Here is a 19,912-nt window from a genome sequence, read left to right on the forward strand (position 1 = left end):
AGTCACACCGGAACATTTTAAACTGTGCCTAAGATACGACACGTCCCGGTAAATACGTCTGGCAACGCTAGTAGGTACCCTAAATATTTATTTTGTACAGAGACGTAGATAATAGATATACAGAGCCACATGTGAAGCAAATACGGGTAGAAAAGTGTATGAGAAATAAAGTGATTATGCGGACAGAAATTATTTTTCTAGAAAATCGAAGATTTTTTGAATGTCAAGTAAAGGGCAGAGATTTTGCGTTCATTGATCATCTTGAACAGTATATATTTTCCATATTGTTGGAAGCATTTTTCCACTTCGGCCCTAACATTGAAAACTGTCGCGGTTGGACAAAACAGTGGTTAACCTCTCCTTGGAGTACTCACTATTATGGATCTGTTCCGTTTAATAGGACGAACATTTACCGAACTATTTTAATATTATTTTGTTGATTGGGTGGCAAATTCCAAAAATAACAATGCTATTACGTAGTGGTTAACATAAATCAAAGACAAGAAAAAATTAATTATGGGTATAACATTTAAAGATGATATTTAGTTTGCGTTTCCAAAGTCATGCGTGGGAGTTGGATACCTATTCGATGTATTTATAAGACGTATAACATTAATGTGTTTGAGCTAAAGGGCGCCGACACGAGCGAGGCCGGCACCGGCGGAACGGTCCATCGCCGCTGCAGAGTGGAGCGCACTGTAGGCAGTAGTCTGCGGTGAAAGCCCACACTTTCATCGTAGTGGGGCGGGCCGCCGCTGGCACAACAAAAGTGAACGTCGATGGGCGCGCGTACCACGCTGTGAGTCGGTAAGCCGCCGGCGGGACAGTACGTTTTCGAGCGTGCCGCGTGTCGTGCGTACAGTATCCGTGCGTCCGTGATGTCCAGGTGGTGGATGGTGGTGTTGCTAGCCGCGGGCGCGGCGGCGGCGGGTAGCCGATTGCCTCGCACCTCGCCGCCCGCACCCCCGCCACAACCCTCGGCGGTGCCGCGTCTGCCGCAGAGGAATCTTACCCTCGCCGCCAGGTCTTCGGTCAGGAACAGGTCAGTAGATACCACCCTTGTGCGGCGGCAATCTCGCGCGCGCCGGACACCAGCTGGCTGCCGACGCTAATGAAGGCGTTTGTTATCACATGTGATTGCACACATCATGTACCCGCGGCCATCAACTCCTATTTACCAACATGTCATTGATTTATGTGTACTTTCTGTTATATAATTTGGCCTGTAGGCACAGCGATACGAAATTGGATGTCAGTTGATTGAGTTAAATGTCTATGAATAGCAGTTATAAGATATTAAAGAGAATTGATATTATTATGGTTCTAGTGTAGGTCCGTTGTTAAGCAACTTTGCAAGCGAGCACACAAGCTTTTGTGCATAAACTTGTCAAGTACGACTGCTATAGATAGTTGCGAGTGTAAACGCGATATTAATGAAATGTCGTGCCCCAATTTCTGTGTTATTATTCATTTTGTAATATTATATGACTTTTGCAAAATTGTCATTGGAGGCAATACGCATCAGCTGTTTAAAACACGCGAAGCAACAAGTTAGACGATATTTTAAATATCACCTGGGAACCCTTTAGCAATCTATGGATATTACTTTCATCGTATATATTCATACTCCAGTAATGCCAACCTTAATTGTAATGAACCTACAAAGTTCTAGCATTATGAAAACATTCTGTTCACCAACGTCTTAAACCTCTACTAATATAATTATAAACCATATAATATTGTATTATGATGACCAATTTTTGCGCAACAAAGAATAAATAAATTATAATCGATAGAACGTCGAATTTTGTAACGATAAATGAATAAACAAACCTTATAAAGGCTTTCAAAATCCACGTCGGCTTGTGTTGCAATTTTTTTTATTTCACATATATTTTCCGGGTAATTTTATATGGTATTTTTGTATACTTAATACTTAAATGGTTTAGAAGATATAGATTTTCGCTTATGCTCAATAATATTCAGTTATAAAATGATACAAATAACATAAAGAATTAATTCATACGCGTAATTAACATATTCATAGGAAATCTGCATTAAAAATTGCGCAGATTAGAGAAGTAAACATTTACAAACGATTGAAGACTATATATGTAATCTATGTGTATTCGATACTTACAAACTTTGTTTCACCCATACCCTTGATATATGAAGTTGGTATGTGAGACCCTCCACATTAACAGCACAATTAGATGAAAAACGTATGTAATCAATAATTGTGCGGTCGGATAGTTCTACGGTCGTATATAGATTTATAATCATGAGTACTTATTTGAAACTTCAGTTTCCTTATTTTTAACATGGGATTTGGCATGACTAATTGAAGTTTAGAAATGCAGAAAACATGATCTGCGTATCAAATACTTAACCTCAATAACGTTAAAAGTTTTAACAAATCTGTCGCTTCCACCGCTAGCTGACCACTGTGAATATTGATTTCCTTGTTTCGATAGCTCCCACAATTAGTGTCGCGCTGTCAAGATTTCGTTACCCTGTGCCTGACCCCTAGCCTCATACATTAATGTTGACTGTGAATCTTGTTTCGCTCACACGATATTGTAAATCAAAATATGTCCAAGAAACCTTGAAAACTTTAAAATTATTACGTTATTTTAATTTAAATTGGAAATAATTGATTTCTATACATATATAAAATACTTGTTTTAATGAACCGTTTCTGACATGTTTATGTTTTGATATGTTTATAAGTGATGAACATACGAGATTTGCGTATATAGATTTGTTTTATATTATTATGTAGGCTTTATGCGCACTAAGCACGAAACAACTTTCGATAAGAGCATTTAAGGTTTAAAATTTATTATAAATCAAAATAATAAATGTATAAGTATAAACATAGAAAAATGATTTTTAATGTTTATTATCCTTACAAAATATTATAATAATACAAATAATAAAATCGTGGTCAAAAAGATAACATGGATTTTGGCCTATCATGTATATTATCACGAACTATACAAATATAAAGTACATTTCTTTATATAAATTTAATGATAAAAATAATAAATCGAAGGTTCGTCTAATCCAGGTCAAAATATATAAATGTTTGTAGTTGTCGGTGTAATGAAATGATTTAATATATAATCGTAATGATGATTTAATGATAATACATTCGTTCCGCGCCACTGCCTCTGGGCCTTAAATGTTTATTTATTTTATCACTAGTACACAGCACATGTGAGATGCGGTAGATACCTACTATTTATTTACAGTTTGACACTTTACGTTAATATTTATATTCATTTGAAATCTCTGTCTGCATAATTGTGTTCATTCATATTTAAAACGTGACTTTTTTTTACGAATGCATTAGAAATTATTTTTTATGAATTCAAGAATTTATCATTTCGTTTTAGATCATTATAAGTATATATTTGATTTCTTACGCTTTAAGTGTCTGCAGTAGTTTGGCCGAGTGTTAGATTTCAACGAAGCAGCCAATACCTATGCGTTATAAAAAGTTATAATTTACGTTGACAGGAAAATAATGGTTATAAATAATTAATTATTGTAGATGATTTTCCTGAATAAAATGTTTATATTTGTCGGGATGTTCTTGTAATAATAGTTTGTGGTAAAAGAGAAACTCAAGCCCTTTAGGACAATTTTGATTCTTTATCTGAAAACTACTAAGTTAATAGTCCCTCTTATTGTTAGTCAGTCCGTCATTTTTAAAGTTTTTATACCTATTAATAATCCACCTCAAAACAAAGAAACATATTAAAATAATATCCAACTTATTTGAATAAAAGATGATGCGCTTGCGTTCAATATAGATAGGAATTTTGTTGATCTAAATATTCTTGCCAAGGCTATCGTAAGCATACCCAACGAATGTTAAACGTTATTAATTGCTATGAACGATGGATTTTGCGTTTAAATGCTTAAATAAAGGCCTTTGAATATTGCAATAAGATTACATTCACTCGATAATTTATTGTGAACAACCGGGGGCTGGATTTTTAACTCCGTTTTCCTGCAAAAGTGTTTAACCCTTAGTCGATATCATCACTCTATTTTCCTGGAAGACACGGTTTAGGAGATATCTGCGTAGTCCTGAAGAGGACATCAGTTATGTACAGTTTTACCAACTTTGCCGGCCAAACGAATCTAACACGGATCTGGTGCAAAACAGAAACGTTGAAGAGCTTGTAAACATTAAATAATGTCTGGAACTTTCATATCTTATAAAGACTTTATTTATTTATTTATAATTATATATTTACTTTATTTATTTAGAATAATTAATCAGGCTAAATAAAAATCACGATTATTAATTGACGTTTAAAAAAGTTCCTTTAGTGTTATAATAGCTGCACTAAGTAGTTATGAACTGGATACCATGATTATCAAATTTAGACATGGAGTCAGGAAGGCCTATTACGTTTATAGAGGCGAATCTGTGTTTTTGCAATTACTGGCATTCTATTCGAAGGATAGCTTCGATAGTCTCATAGGTAAGACTGTAAAAATCCCTTATCTAACTACACGGCTATCAAAGCTGTGCTTCCGTTGGAACGCCCGAGATTGCAAGAAGACTGATTCTCCCCCGTAATAGGAATAGAGCCCCCTCACCTGACATATTTATATTATCCGTATATTCAACACTATGCTTTTAAATATACGTCGACGGATTTAGTTGATTTCGGAACTCTACGGCTGCATTCCTTAGTACACGCAACGGTAAAAGCGTGAAGATGACGTGTTTATTCCACAATGTGTGAAATTATAAGTAACAATAAGGAAACAAATGAAATTATTGCATTATCTATAATAAGCGTGCTAATCGACCGATTCCAGTGTTACTTGATTCCGTGCGCTCACTGCTCACGTCATGTCACACTGATTAACATTCGATATGAGAATTCACTTGGTAACTATCCAAAATATTAACCAACACATAGCCAACAAAATTATACGTTATGAGTTCTGCCATCTGTGATATTTATTTATTTGTATTTATTCGGGAATCAAACAACAATGTTTGCTTTAAAATAAAGTAAAACTAAATATCACACATTCCAGTTTAGTTTTTACAATAAGGTAGCGTATGTTAAGCCAACTGAATAAGCACTGCGATATCTATATATATATATATAAAAATGAATCCCTATTTCCTTTGGTCACACCATCACGCGTGAACGGCTGGACCGATTTCATTATTTTTTTTGTTGTGTTTGTTATTGTCAGGAGAAGGTTCTTATGAAAGAAAAAATTCAAAAAATTGCGCGGAAAATTAGAAAATTTAAGAAAACTTAACGAAAATATTAATTTATATAACTGTCAATTGTTTGAAATAACTGTCAGCGATTGACACAATGCGTGCTGCAAATTCATAGTTAAGGAGATACCTCAAGGTCCATTTTCATACATTTTGTTTCACCTTTAATCTGGGTAACTAAACAAGTATTGGCAAGTAAAGAATTTAAATTCACGTCTAGTTAGTGATTAGTTCTCGCAGTTGAAAGAAAAACGTAAAAATAATTAATAATCATGGATATTTCTGCCTTTAAAATTTCGTCATATTAAATTTTAAAGGCCGAAATATCCATGATTATTAATTATTTTACGTTTTTCTTCAACTGCGAGAACTAATCACTAACTAGACGTGAATTTAAATTCTTTACTTGCCAATACTTGTTTAGTTACCCAGATTAAAGGTGAAACAAAATGTATGAAAATGGACCTTGAGGTATCGCCTTAAGACAGGACAACGTGTGTCGGGTCAGCTATAACAATAAAACAATACAAGAGGGAGCGACCGCAATGTCATCTCTGGATAATCGTTTCATATTTAATTGGATAGATGTCAAAACATTGTAAGTTCATCGTGTTTGCAAAAAAGTAGCCTGCATGTAAAGTGTTATGTACTATGTGATGTCTTGTGTATAATCTCATGCTAAATACATCAAGCTCTGAGGTTGAGGTTATGGCAGCCCAAAATAAATGGATTACCTCGAATAACAATTTGTGATAGTAATGATGTCCACTGTTACACCAAAGAATTCAAAAGGTCTATGAACGATGGGCTGTACAAAAGTCACATTTTTTATGTATTTCATTTAATTTCTATGAAAATATAAATTAAGATTATTTATTCTAACGTACATAAATACAACTATCAGTAAAAAGTTGATCGTTTGAAACCATACACTTACTATTTGTAGTAACTTTAGTAGTAAGTAAGTTTTACTACCACTAAGTTAATTTAACCTAATTTAACTCTCAGTTTAGCAATTAAGTATTTTTATCTTCTATCTATCTATACTTATAATAAATCTGTAGAGAGGTCAATTCTGTACATGAAATATATTTCCATAATGACTATCAGGGGGTGATTAGGGATCGATACTGATGTCAAAAATGCAATTAGTAAATTTTTTGTCTGTCTGTCTGTCTGTCTGTCTGTATAACCGTTATAGAAACAAAAACTACTCGACGGATTTTAACGAAACTTGGTACAATTATTTGTCATACTCCTGTGCTGGTTATAGTATACTTTTCATTACGCTACAATTAATAGGAGCAGAGCAGTGAAGGAAAATGTTGGGAAAACGGGAGAAGTTACTCCATTTTTTAATCTTCCGTCGCGTGTGCAACCTTAATGGTTAAAGCTACACAGAAATCATGTATGACAGAAATGTTCTCCTTAAAATCATGTAAAAAATATCCCATGACAGCATATGTTTATCTTTTATGGTTGACTCACAATAACACGTGTAACTTCCGATAGCTTAGCAGTTCGAAGCTTTCTCATTATATTTGTCTACTCTTACGTTTATAACACTCTCAGTCATCCCTAATTAAAAAAGTTAACATTATTAAATATTCCATAAAAAAGAATCATAGAAATCGGTATAGAAACACCAAAGTTATACATGAAATACGCTAATAATAAGCCATCACGCGTGAATACTGAATCATGCTATAAGCTTCCTTCGATTTCACCAGGATCCCATCATCAGACCCTGACAGGACAATCGGACCACCTGCATACCACCATACTTAAAAAAACATCCCTGCAAATTGAGCATCTCCTCCATTTTTGAAGTCCGAAATCCACGCGGGCGAAGCTGCGAGCAGAAGCTAGTAATGAATAATACTACTTTCTTGAGATTGAATCTGCAGTACGGTAATAGAGCAGTGTGCACTGAATGAGTTATGAGTTCTATAATTAATTGTTACAAATTGCCATTTACCCAAGATTATATATTTAAGGCATAATGTTATAATTTTATTTTACTGCTCAATGCGAAAGGGACGTGTGCATTTTTTATTACTTCGAATAGACGATCTTGCCATTCGCCCTATGGTAAACGATACGACCGCCTAAAAACTGTAGTAACTCCATCCAACACCTTGAATTAAAAATATCGTTTGTAATTCCACTGCGCTCGCCATCCTGAGTCGTGAGATGTTTAGTCAAGTAGTAACACTGGCTACAATGTTCTTCAAACCGGAACACAACAGTGACTACACACTGCTGCTTGGCGATATAGACATTGCGGTGATACCTACACAGGCGGACTCTCACATATGAGAGACCTACCACCAGTAAAGCATGACAATAAAGCCAGTTTTAGAACAGCTGCACGCTAATGTTACGTACAATGTACATTATCATGGCCACATTCACTTCCTACAGTACATTCGATTCAGTATCCAAGCAAGTTATTAATTTTTTGTGCTTAATTCAGCGAAATATATTTGTTTTTATTCCTACAGGAAATTACACAATTTGTGATTTTATTTGAAAAGTAAATTAAACATTCATTTAACGATAGATATTTTTTTGTGTCGATCTATATCCAAGGTCTATATTATACTAGTATAATTACATTAATTTAATCAAAATTTCATGCCTAAGTCATTAAATGGAAACTTTTTAAATATAATGTAGATGAAGGGGTTTATTGATACGATTAATACGATTAATATTTAAAAGGTTCCGTTCCTCAAGAAGAATTCTAATAGCACCACTTGTTTGTCTGTCTGTCGGTGAAGACCCTATTACTCAGAAACGCAAAGAAGTATCAAGTTGAAATTTATATCAAATATTCGGCTCTACGGTATCTTTTTCAGCTTTGACCTAATTAATATGTAAGTCAACGCGACCAAATATTGATTACTTTTCATATAACATATTTTCGCATATTTTGGGATTGCACAAGGAAATAAAAACTTATAGTGTCCTTCCCGTGAATATAGAATCATTAAATTTGACAAAAAGCCACATGTTAAGAAAAAAATTAAAAACGTAAATACGTACTCTATTAACAAAAAATCATATTTACTATTAAGTATAATTTTATTATTTACCGTTAGTACAACCGTGTAGATCGTCGTCAAAGTCAAGTTTGAACTTATATACTCAGATACATTACCTACAAGTTAGCTTGGATCTTTTGCTGCGCGACTAAATCTTACACGTGTCCGGTGTTTTTTCTTATTACGGTGTCAAAGTTTTAAAACTAAAATTGCAAGATTTATATCGTAAGTGTAATTTAGTCTCTTAACCTCGAGAATGATCCCATTTAAAATTATAACAACGCGTCTCGCTACAGTCAGAATAGTCGATATAATTATAATTTAATTGAAAAGTTACATTTTAATTATTATTTATTTACTACAATGGTTTAAGAGAATACAAACATAAACATTAAAATTCATCCGCAAGATTTTAGAATCATATCCCTTTTTATATTATTAATAATGTGTGAAATTGAATGCGTAAATAACCCATTTAGATCTAAATCGAACGAATGGAATTCGACCAATAAAATGTTATGAGTAATGTATTTAATTGACGTACAGGCCGACATTGAATTTAAACAGATGTAACATGAAAACCTTTTTTGTAATGAAATCTTAAACGTAAACGCCCTATCTAATATGTATAGTAAAGTGGAACACTACCAGTTTAGATGGAAAATACAGACATTGATTGAACTGTATCGAGATATTTATCCTTGCTCTGTCAGTTAACATATATTAAACAATAAAAGCTCACAACCAATAATATTATATGTCATTGTATATTAACAAGAAATAAATAGGTGTCTTACATCATACATGTATATATTGTAGGTAAGCGAGTTCTTAAGTGAATACCTTTCGTTTGAAACAGTAATCTTTTATTAGTATGCTGTAACCAAATTGGGTGTTGGGTATGTTGTTTTGCTATTTGACATACTGATCTCTATTAAAACATCAATCTGTAATAATGTTTTTAATACGCTACACAATATGATATAAAATTAAATTCTAGTTTTTGTCTGACATTTGATCACATCTCTATAATATGAAAATTACTGAGGTGTCAAGGTAGTGTTGAACTGTTATATGCTTTAAGATGCGTTTAGAACTTTTTGTGGTATTTTTTATAAATGATCTTGCGATAATTTCAATTAGATAAGCTTTGGAATAAACACGGCTACAGTCACATGGCAATTGGTATATTGGGCATCTTATTTAACCAGATGCTACCAGCGTCAGTTAGTTTTGAGGCATCTCGATTTTTGTGATGTAATTTGTAGCTCAAGATTTTGGATCCCAATAGATGATGCAGTCGGATTTCGAACTGTAATCCACACACTACAACCCTATGCAAGAAAACCTAATAGCCTCGTATTTCTTCTCTTTGACATTAACTGTTCTTTTCGTAACAAAATTATGTAAAATTAACGCAACGACGCGGGCGACGCCGCCGTCTGCTAGTATCGAAGTAATCTGACTTTATAATTATCTATCTTATTTACGCAGACCTAGCTATACTGCAGTCGCCGGTTAGTGTATGCACGAACCGCTTTCTGAGAAAATTACGAAACATCCATTTTGATAGCAAATATTCTACTAAATTGCTCTTATTAACCACATAATAAATGCGATATTTGATCCTTAATAATACTCTTTACAATAACAATTTTAGTGTTCTTGTGCACTATAATTATCACGAAATTAGACTTAATGTAACAAGATGTAAGTTGCCGAGCCTTTCTACGAGTAAGTGCTCTTGGGCGTTTTTTTCTAAGCTCGGCGAGTAAACAGGTGGACGATAGCGGCGCTGCGCACGAAACGAGATCAAGGTTACGCGCATGTATTGTTGCTCTGGTGCTAATTATCTCTAACTCCACTGCTGCCTACGATATCGATCGTAGACAAAGACCTTGGACGTGATCCTTGGGAGGAAACTTAGATGTGCCGTCATTAAATTGCTAATTAACCGCTTCGACTTGTTACGAGCTTGCGCGCCGGCTCGTTTCGAAGGGACAATCTATCGGCCAAGGACGAGCTCAGCAAGCGAATGTAAAGCATCATGAACTTTACAATTGAATAAAAATGTACATAAAGGGAACATTTTTCAGTGTAGCCTTTGTAACGATGTCTGGTTAGCGTATGTTTGTAGGTGTCGTGTCGGCCGGACTGCCGCGCGGTCGAACGGCTCACAGGCTGAGCAGTCCACTGTTCCGTCTAAATGTCAATGTCGACTCATGTTGATACAGGAAGGAGTATCTGGGCGTGTGACGATATCGCCGGCTGTTGTTATATAGCGTATGTATCTATAACAAGGACAAGCACCGATCCAATACTACATTACTGTAATTATTGTTATAACAAATGATACGTTATTTCATTTTAATGCAAGCTCTGAAACGGGTCTGATTACCGTTGCTGTCGTTTCAATCATTAGGAGATTCACGCTCGGCAACCCAGATGCATATTAAATAAGGATTGTTTTAACGATCCGTGACCAAGTATCCATCGTTGGTATCGGTGTGTGGGTGTATTATATCATTTATGTGGTAATTTTCTTGCAGTCTAAAGTGTCAAAAATTATGCCAGAAGCGTTCGGCGTAAATATTATTACAACACAATTTGCGTTATATCGATCCGGGTTTAAAAATGTTATTTCATAAATATTGGAACGATAGAGTTAGTTCCGGGGCGTGTTTCTTCACAGGGTCAGCACGTCAAGCTCTTTGTGGCGAACGGTTTGTATGCTGGTTGCTTTTGCATTGCATAGGCGTATCAACAAACAGCTCAATATTGTGAAATATTTTTATCTGACCCGTGTCTGATTGTAATTGCAGCTGACATCGAGTAATTAAAATAAATTAACAACTTTTTTCTACATAAATTGGCCCGTAATTTGTTGTTAACAATGATGACCCCGCGTGAAATATGTCGAAAATATGCTTTCTACAATGTTTATGCTTTTATAAATGTCCGGTTACGTGAGTACAAACCGCAGAGTAATGTAACATTCATTGTCATGTACTGTCCAGTAATTGTATATTATATATAATGTATCCTCTCACCTGCATAATACTTAAATGTTACATGCGGTCAAGTCAATAGAAAATCTTGTTACTAAATATATTTTTTACAAATAAATAAAATTTAAAAGTTATTCATGAGCGAAAGATTTGGGATAAGCATTATATTGTACAAAAAATGCTATTTTTTGCATTGCGCGGACAGTAATCGTGGTCTATAAACTTTTAACTACGCTGTTCCTTTGTGAAACCTTTCAACATTTCTGTAAGTAAACGCATTCAAAAACGCAAAATGTCAAAGGTTTCATTTGCGTAATCGAAATACGTGCGACAGTTTTCATATAATTACGACCCACTTGTTTTCTCTTCACGCTTTTCACAATTCGGCGCGGCAGTAAACTACGACGGCTATGTAATTACAAAACTAAGCTCCCTGGCACTCTACTTGATACATACTACGCTCTACATTCTGTTCAACATAATATTACGAAACACGCGTCAAACAGATGTCAGTTCCGTTTTGTAACACCATTGGTTTTGACTCACGTTTCATAAACGTAAAAAATTATGAAAGATCAAATATCAATGAATTTAAACTATTGTGGTTAGAAAAGTTATTCAATTTATTTTTAGGTGCATCGTGCTGTCGATATATCCTTTAGTTGGTCCTGTTATGTACCGTCCACTATATTGAGTAGAAAGATTCTATCAGGTGATTTTGACATCTAGACAGCCTAAAAAAGCCGGTATACGGAGCTAAAACATGGCTGTAAACATAGTATTCTGAGAAAACATGATAATATATCAGTGGCGAAGGGTGAAATTTTTCTAAAGGTAACCCGGTGTGAAATATTTGGCGTCAGTTAAGATATCGGGAGCAATTTATGGGAAAACAAAAACTAAGACAACGCATTAGTCTTGCTTCGAAATCGTCTAACGTTGACATACCTACTAAATTACCTATTATGCGTAAATAATTGAAACATTTATAAAATCGAACAATAAATGTAGATAATTCTCCTTCCATTAATCACAAACATAAGTACTTACCTATTAATTTGTTATAAAAGCAACAAAAGTAAGTACCTATTAAAATTATAACCACACTACCTCCAAATAAATATCTGTTATTTTTTTTCAAAATAAAACTTTAAATGTAATTACCCCATATAGAAATAGGTATCACGATCGTCAAACAGACCAACAGTTTAAAGATACTTTCATGATAAAGAAAGGTTATTCGTTATTTTTTGCTTGTATCGTTTTAAATTCAGTCAAATATAACAAGTAAGTACTTATTTTCTTCTAACACATATTTTATGTCTAAAATCAAAAACTTTCAGATCTACTTTTAATATTTAACCATCTAAATACTAATATGTGAAATTACAGACTAATAATATACTTACGTAAAGGTAAACATTAAACTGATCACAGGTAGTTAATTCCATTATAATACATATTTACTTGTAGTTTCTAAATAAACAAAGCGCTGGTTACTTAATATCACAAAACTATCAAAAAATAAAATGAATATGACAATTTACAAACACCGCAACTTAGTAGCATAATAAATTATGACGTTTAATGGACGTTAAAAAGTGACAACTATACAAAGTCGGTTAACTTGAAGCCGAAAATGCTCGGGTTAACTTTGACAATATCTTCCGCGCGATTCCGACAAACACTGGCATAGAAAGTCATACAAAGTGCTGCCATCTATATTAAAAACATACTACGACATTAAGCCGCTTGACAGCGGGTTACCTTGCGCCAGTGGCGTCACAATTTCACTTTGGTAACGGAATTTCTGGGGAACTAAATACAAAGTGCGCCATCTATCGTTATTTAAAATAGGTAATCGATATCGATTAAATTAACAAACAATGGACTATTCGCCGATAGATGTCATTATTAAGTGATCATTAATTAATAAGTTAAGCTATTATAATTATTGTCCACTGTCTGGTATGTTGTAAATTTATATTTGCCTATTAAATATTTTGTTTAGTATTACCGAAAACCTAAAAGGGAAGCCGGTGGGAATCGGCTTGTATGGACGCTTCGCCACTGTAATATATGCTACACGATATAATAATAAATTTATTTACATGAATTTACGATAATATTTTTCAATGTTCGTATAAGTACTATTTATCGAAATAAATTTATTGGTTCACAACAAAAACAAACAAACAAATAAAGAACATTAAAATCTGTATCATAACGTTAAACAGTCATTAAAAATCCTTTTTTTTTAAATACAACTTAAGTGGGATTGTAGTCTAAAGTGGCAGGAAAGTTATTATAATATTTATATTTTATACCTATAATAAAAGATGGCCGGACGTTAGGAGGTAGACTTTTAAAAAACATAAGTATTTCCAACTAGTGTGTTTGTATACATAATAAATAAAAACAATTTGTTTAAAGAAGTTTTTATAAAAAAATATTGTCTTCTTAAGAATTAAATGCGGATGAAGTAGCTAACTTTTGACGGGTTAGGTAAGCTGTAGGACGTTATTTCTAATGTATAAAACTCCCCAAGTTACTGGTTTGTAGGCAACGTAATATTATACTTTATAAATTCAGAATACTTTTTATTAGTTTACAGTTATGGTTAGGAATTAGGATTAAGTTAGCTCGCAATAAATTGATCGTTGATTTGATTTAAGCGCGGCCTCACATACGCAACTTTATTGAATTTATTTAGGGCAACTGCGGTCAACACAGTGGAATCATAGTTTTCCGAGCAATTTAACGCTCAAGCACGACTTATAATCAAAGCATTCATTAAATATTTGCACCGTTTAAAATATTTCAATGGAAACTTATGATTCTGTTGCAGTAGTTGACAAGAATGCACATTGTATGCTATAATACCCGCTGCGTTTTACGTAAGAACAATTGTGCGGAAGCTGTGCTGTGTTCCACTTTGTTTTTTCCTGTTAAAATATTCTTGGATCATGTGGCACAGGTACTGTGATGAGAAGATAAAATTAGAAATATATTTTACTAGCTTTTGCTTGCGGCTTCACCCGCGTGTAAGTATGTTCCCAGATAAAAGTCCTGCTATCTTTTGTCCCAAGATAGAAAGAAGCCTATGCCCTCCCTAGGGTTTCAAACTATCTCCATACGGAATTTCATCGAAATGCGTTGGGTAGTATTTGGGTTTGTCGCGTTCAAACAGGCTGGCAGATACGGTGGGGGAATTTGTTTTATAATATATTTTTAAGAGGTTAAATGCCGTGATATATTATTGTTGCGTAACTTTAACTGTTTACACACAGCACGCAACGAAAGCTATTAAAAGAATATTTTTACCCCGCATTGCAACATTATTCATTGATGCTGCACTCTTATTGGTTATAGAGTGATGTTATGTGTTATATTCCTAGGTGAAAAGCCTATTCAACCCAAAAAGTCATATCGAACCAGTAGTTCTTGAGATTAGCGCGTTCAAACCAACAATCAAACTCTTCAGCTTTATATAATACTATAGATTATGTATTGTTTGTGGGTCCACCCATGTAAATGTAAAAGTCTACTGTTGTCTTTTACGGGAAAATAACCCATATGAATATCCAGGGTATATCTCTATGATAAATTTCATCGTAATTCGTTCAGCAGTTGTCGCGATTACTTCTAATTAACATACACATTTTTGTATTTATTTTAGTAGAGTAGAAAAGAGTGGAATACTTATGTTTAGACGTTAATTGTGATTATTGGAAAAGTAATGATAGGATAAAGGTCAAGTGTATATCATGGTTATATTTATATCTATAATAATTTTAGATAGAAAGAAAATACTTATATGTAACAAGCAAGATTAAAATAATAATTATTATTATTATAAAAGAAAACATTTATATCTATTTGCTCGTCACAAAAATGACCCCAACTCAGCATAATAATATTATGTTGATAGAAACGAGCGCTGATCTTCCGCTGCGCTAATAGCTTTAGTAATGAAGCAATGATACCACTAAACACATTACCAATATTCTGACAACCATAGGAAAGTATATACTTAGTATATTTTATCTAGAATACGAACTGTACCACGAATGAATTTATGTCAAAAGTAGTATAAAATAAATTTGTGTATGTACATTCAGTTTATACATTTGAGTTCAATCTCATTTAATACGGTTACCAGTAAATAGCATGCAACAATTTCTGACAGTTATCCTATTCCTTTACTAACAGCAAAATTTTATACAAATTGCAACTGTCCATATTTACATTTAATATGAGTATACATGTGCGATCTATAATCTCTATTCCATTTATATATGTATAATATTATAGATAAATATCGAGCAATATGTGCAATATTTCACGCCCAAATTGATACCGATTACGTCGGACTTAAAATTACCTGAACTAATAACTCTTTCTTCCCTTTTTGATGGCCCCTAAAAATTGCGATATTCACTTTTTTAAAATTTCGTTATGTACTACTCAAATGCTATTAAAGAAAAGTTAATAAAATATTGTTAATGAAGTGTTTTTTCGTTTGTTAAATTTGAGTTAAATAGCTTTGGTAGTAAACAGTACCTAGATAACGAAACTCTAAAATGTGAAAGTCGCAATTTCTTCAGATACGATAGTTTACTTAGGAGGCATCGTAAATTTGCGAACAAAATCGCGTCTGAAAGCCAACTTACAATGATTGCCAAATGTCGAGTACAGAGTAATAAACGAGTACCACATCTCAGCTATTATTATGCTTATTTGATTCAGTTTGTTATCAAGGCCAAGTGTAATCAATGTGCTGAAGATTGCCGGACAATCTAAACTTCTAAAGGTTCATTTGCATGAGTACATCCATTTCGATACTTAATGCATGCTATGTACTTATATAGTTATATATCTATGCTTCTTATTATAGTTATTGCTGGCATGGATGTTTCGAAGATTAAATCTCTTATGAATAGAAAATGTAGTGCTAAATACAAAAAGTAGGTTAAAGGTATTTGGTACGATAATTTTTTTCTTTGCCTCGCTTTTTTTTATATTGCTTCCATTAGAGATCTACTCTCTACCTTCTATCTTTTGTTTTTCTTCGTGGATATTTTCTTTTATGTAAGTATCTTCTTGTTTACTGAATATAACGATTTATATAACATCGCTAAATTTCTTATATATTTTTCATATTAAAATTTCAATTCAATACATTTTAAACTTTAAATAGTAGCATAATAATAAACAACTACGTATTTGCCAGTCACTCTTTCTTTGCGCACGCGCCATTATATTTAGATCAATGCAAATTCGAAACTACACAATATGTGCGTAATTATGAATATGCAACAGATTGCAATAAGCGTATGATTTTTATTGTTATCTAATGCATTCATTGCATTTTTTATTATGTGACTATATCAGTCTGCAGTTAGCTTTTAAAATAAACATTTTATAAACTTGAATTACTTTTTTTTAAATAAAGTAATGACTCAACAATTTCATAAGAAGATAGGCAGTTAGGGTCCGTAAAATAGGTTACTTTGATATCATCATCTAGCATTGCATAAGGAGAGCGGGGCCTATCACAGTACCTATTTAACGATAGGCAAAAAGAAATTGATTGATTGATTGATTCTACGTCATACTTTGCAAAGTTTCTGCATTCTTTAGTTTACGAGAAAATATATCAAAATATAATGTGAGAGCGATTCAATGTTCTAACGAGTTTTGATAATTCATCCTAAACTTAGTAGCGTTATACTGCGCATAACGTAGTTTAATAAATACTCTTGTTGCCATAACTATTACATATATTTTTGGGAATGTATACTTCAAAACACAAAGTAAGTAACTAAACTGTGCTAAACGACTCAGTAGCAAAAAATAACTAAGCCGCCGATCGTTTCTTCGGTAAATAGAGTAATGAGATTCTGTATGCTGCATCTTTAAAGCTATAATGACACCATTAGCGTTCGGCGTAAATATTATTACAACACAATTTGCGTTATATCGATCCGGGTTTAAAAATGTTATTTCATAAATATTGGAACGATAGAGTTAGTTCCGGGGCGTGTTTCTTCACAGGGTCAGCACGTCAAGCTCTTTGTGGCGAACGGTTTGTATGCTGGTTGCTTTTGCATTGCATAGGCGTATCAACAAACAGCTCAATATTGTGAAATATTTTTATCTGACCCGTGTCTGATTGTAATTGCAGCTGACATCGAGTAATTAAAATAAATTAACAACTTTTTTCTACATAAATTGGCCCGTAATTTGTTGTTAACAATGATGACCCCGCGTGAAATATGTCGAAAATATGCTTTCTACAATGTTTATGCTTTTATAAATGTCCGGTTACGTGAGTACAAACCGCAGAGTAATGTAACATTCATTGTCATGTACTGTCCAGTAATTGTATATTATATATAATGTATCCTCTCACCTGCATAATACTTAAATGTTACATGCGGTCAAGTCAATAGAAAATCTTGTTACTAAATATATTTTTTACAAATAAATAAAATTTAAAAGTTATTCATGAGCGAAAGATTTGGGATAAGCATTATATTGTACAAAAATGCTATTTTTGCATTGCGCGGACAGTAATCGTGGTCTATAAACTTTTAACTACGCTGTTCCTTTGTGAAACCTTTCAACATTTCTGTAAGTAAACGCATTCAAAAACGCAAAATGTCAAAGGTTTCATTTGCGTAATCGAAATACGTGCGACAGTTTTCATATAATTACGACCCACTTGTTTTCTCTTCACGCTTTTCACAATTCGGCGCGGCAGTAAACTACGACGGCTATGTAATTACAAAACTAAGCTCCCTGGCACTCTACTTGATACATACTACGCTCTACATTCTGTTCAACATAATATTACGAAACACGCGTCAAACAGATGTCAGTTCCGTTTTGTAACACCATTGGTTTTGACTCACGTTTCATAAACGTAAAAATTATGAAAGATCAAATATCAATGAATTTAAACTATTGTGGTTAGAAAAGTTATTCAATTTATTTTTAGGTGCATCGTGCTGTCGATATATCCTTTAGTTGGTCCTGTTATGTACCGTCCACTATATTGAGTAGAAAGATTCTATCAGGTGATTTTGACATCTAGACAGCCTAAAAAAGCCGGTATACGGAGCTAAAACATGGCTGTAAACATAGTATTCTGAGAAAACATGATAATATATCAGTGGCGAAGGGTGAAATTTTTCTAAAGGTAACCCGGTGTGAAATATTTGGCGTCAGTTAAGATATCGGGAGCAATTTATGGGAAAACAAAAACTAAGACAACGCATTAGTCTTGCTTCGAAATCGTCTAACGTTGACATACCTACTAAATTACCTATTATGCGTAAATAATTGAAACATTTATAAAATCGAACAATAAATGTAGATAATTCTCCTTCCATTAATCACAAACATAAGTACTTACCTATTAATTTGTTATAAAAGCAACAAAAGTAAGTACCTATTAAAATTATAACCACACTACCTCCAAATAAATATCTGTTCTTTTTTTTTTTCAAAATAAAACTTTAAATGTAATTACCCCATATAGAAATAGGTATCACGATCGTCAAACAGACCAACAGTTTAAAAGATACTTTCATGATAAAGAAAGGTTATTCGTTATTTTTGCTTGTATCGTTTTAAATTCAGTCAAATATAACAAGTAAGTACTTATTTTCTTCTAACACATATTTTATGTCTAAAATCAAAACTTTCAGATCTACTTTTAATATTTAACCATCTAAATACTAATATGTGAAATTACAGACTAATAATATACTTACGTAAAGGTAAACATTAAACTGATCACAGGTAGTTAATTCCATTATAATACATATTTACTTGTAGTTTCTAAATAAACAAAGCGCTGGTTACTTAATATCACAAAACTATCAAAAAATAAAATGAATATGACAATTTACAAACACCGCAACTTAGTAGCATAATAAATTATGACGTTTAATGGACGTAAAAGTGACAACTATACAAAGTCGGTTAACGTGAAGCCGAAAATGCTCGGGTTACCTTTGCCCATATCTTCCGCGCGATTCCGACAAACACTGCCATAGAAAGTCATACAAAGTGCTGCCATCTATATTAAAAACATACTACGACATTAAGCCGCTTGACAGCGGGTTACCTTGCGCCAGTGGCGTCACAATTTCACTTTGGTAACGGAATTTCTGGGGAACTAAATACAAAGTGCGCCATCTATCGTTATTTAAAATAGGTAATCGATATCGATTAAATTAACAAACAATGGACTATTCGCCGATAGATGTCATTATTAAGTGATCATTAATTAATAAGTTAAGCTATTATAATTATTGTCCACTGTCTGGTATGTTGTAAATTTATATTTGCCTATTAAATATTTTGTTTAGTATTACCGAAAACCTAAAAGGGAAGCCGGTGGGAATCGGCTTGTATGGACGCTTCGCCACTGTAATATATGCTACACGATATAATAATAAATTTATTTACATGAATTTACGATAATATTTTTCAATGTTCGTATAAGTACTATTTATCGAAATAAATTTATTGGTTCACAACAAAAACAAACAAACAAATAAAGAACATTAAAATCAGTATCA

The 19,912-nt window shown here is 33.3% G+C and overlaps 1 protein-coding gene across 1 annotated transcript in view; it reads left to right on the forward strand.

Annotated features, from left to right (window-relative positions):
• The first annotated feature begins 747 nt into the window (after positions 1–747).
• Positions 748–19,912, forward strand: part of LOC115444847 (fibrinogen alpha chain) — a 96,316-nt gene continuing 77,151 nt past the window's right edge. Inside the window, exon 1 of the mRNA XM_037443809.1 lies at positions 748–1,042. Coding sequence (XP_037299706.1) covers positions 879–1,042 — 164 coding nt within the window. The 5' untranslated portion in view covers positions 748–878. The remainder of the gene's footprint in view (positions 1,043–19,912) is intronic.

Source organism: Manduca sexta, chromosome 27 (genome assembly GCF_014839805.1).
Source record: "Manduca sexta isolate Smith_Timp_Sample1 chromosome 27, JHU_Msex_v1.0, whole genome shotgun sequence".
NCBI classification, from domain to species: domain Eukaryota; kingdom Metazoa; phylum Arthropoda; class Insecta; order Lepidoptera; family Sphingidae; genus Manduca; species Manduca sexta.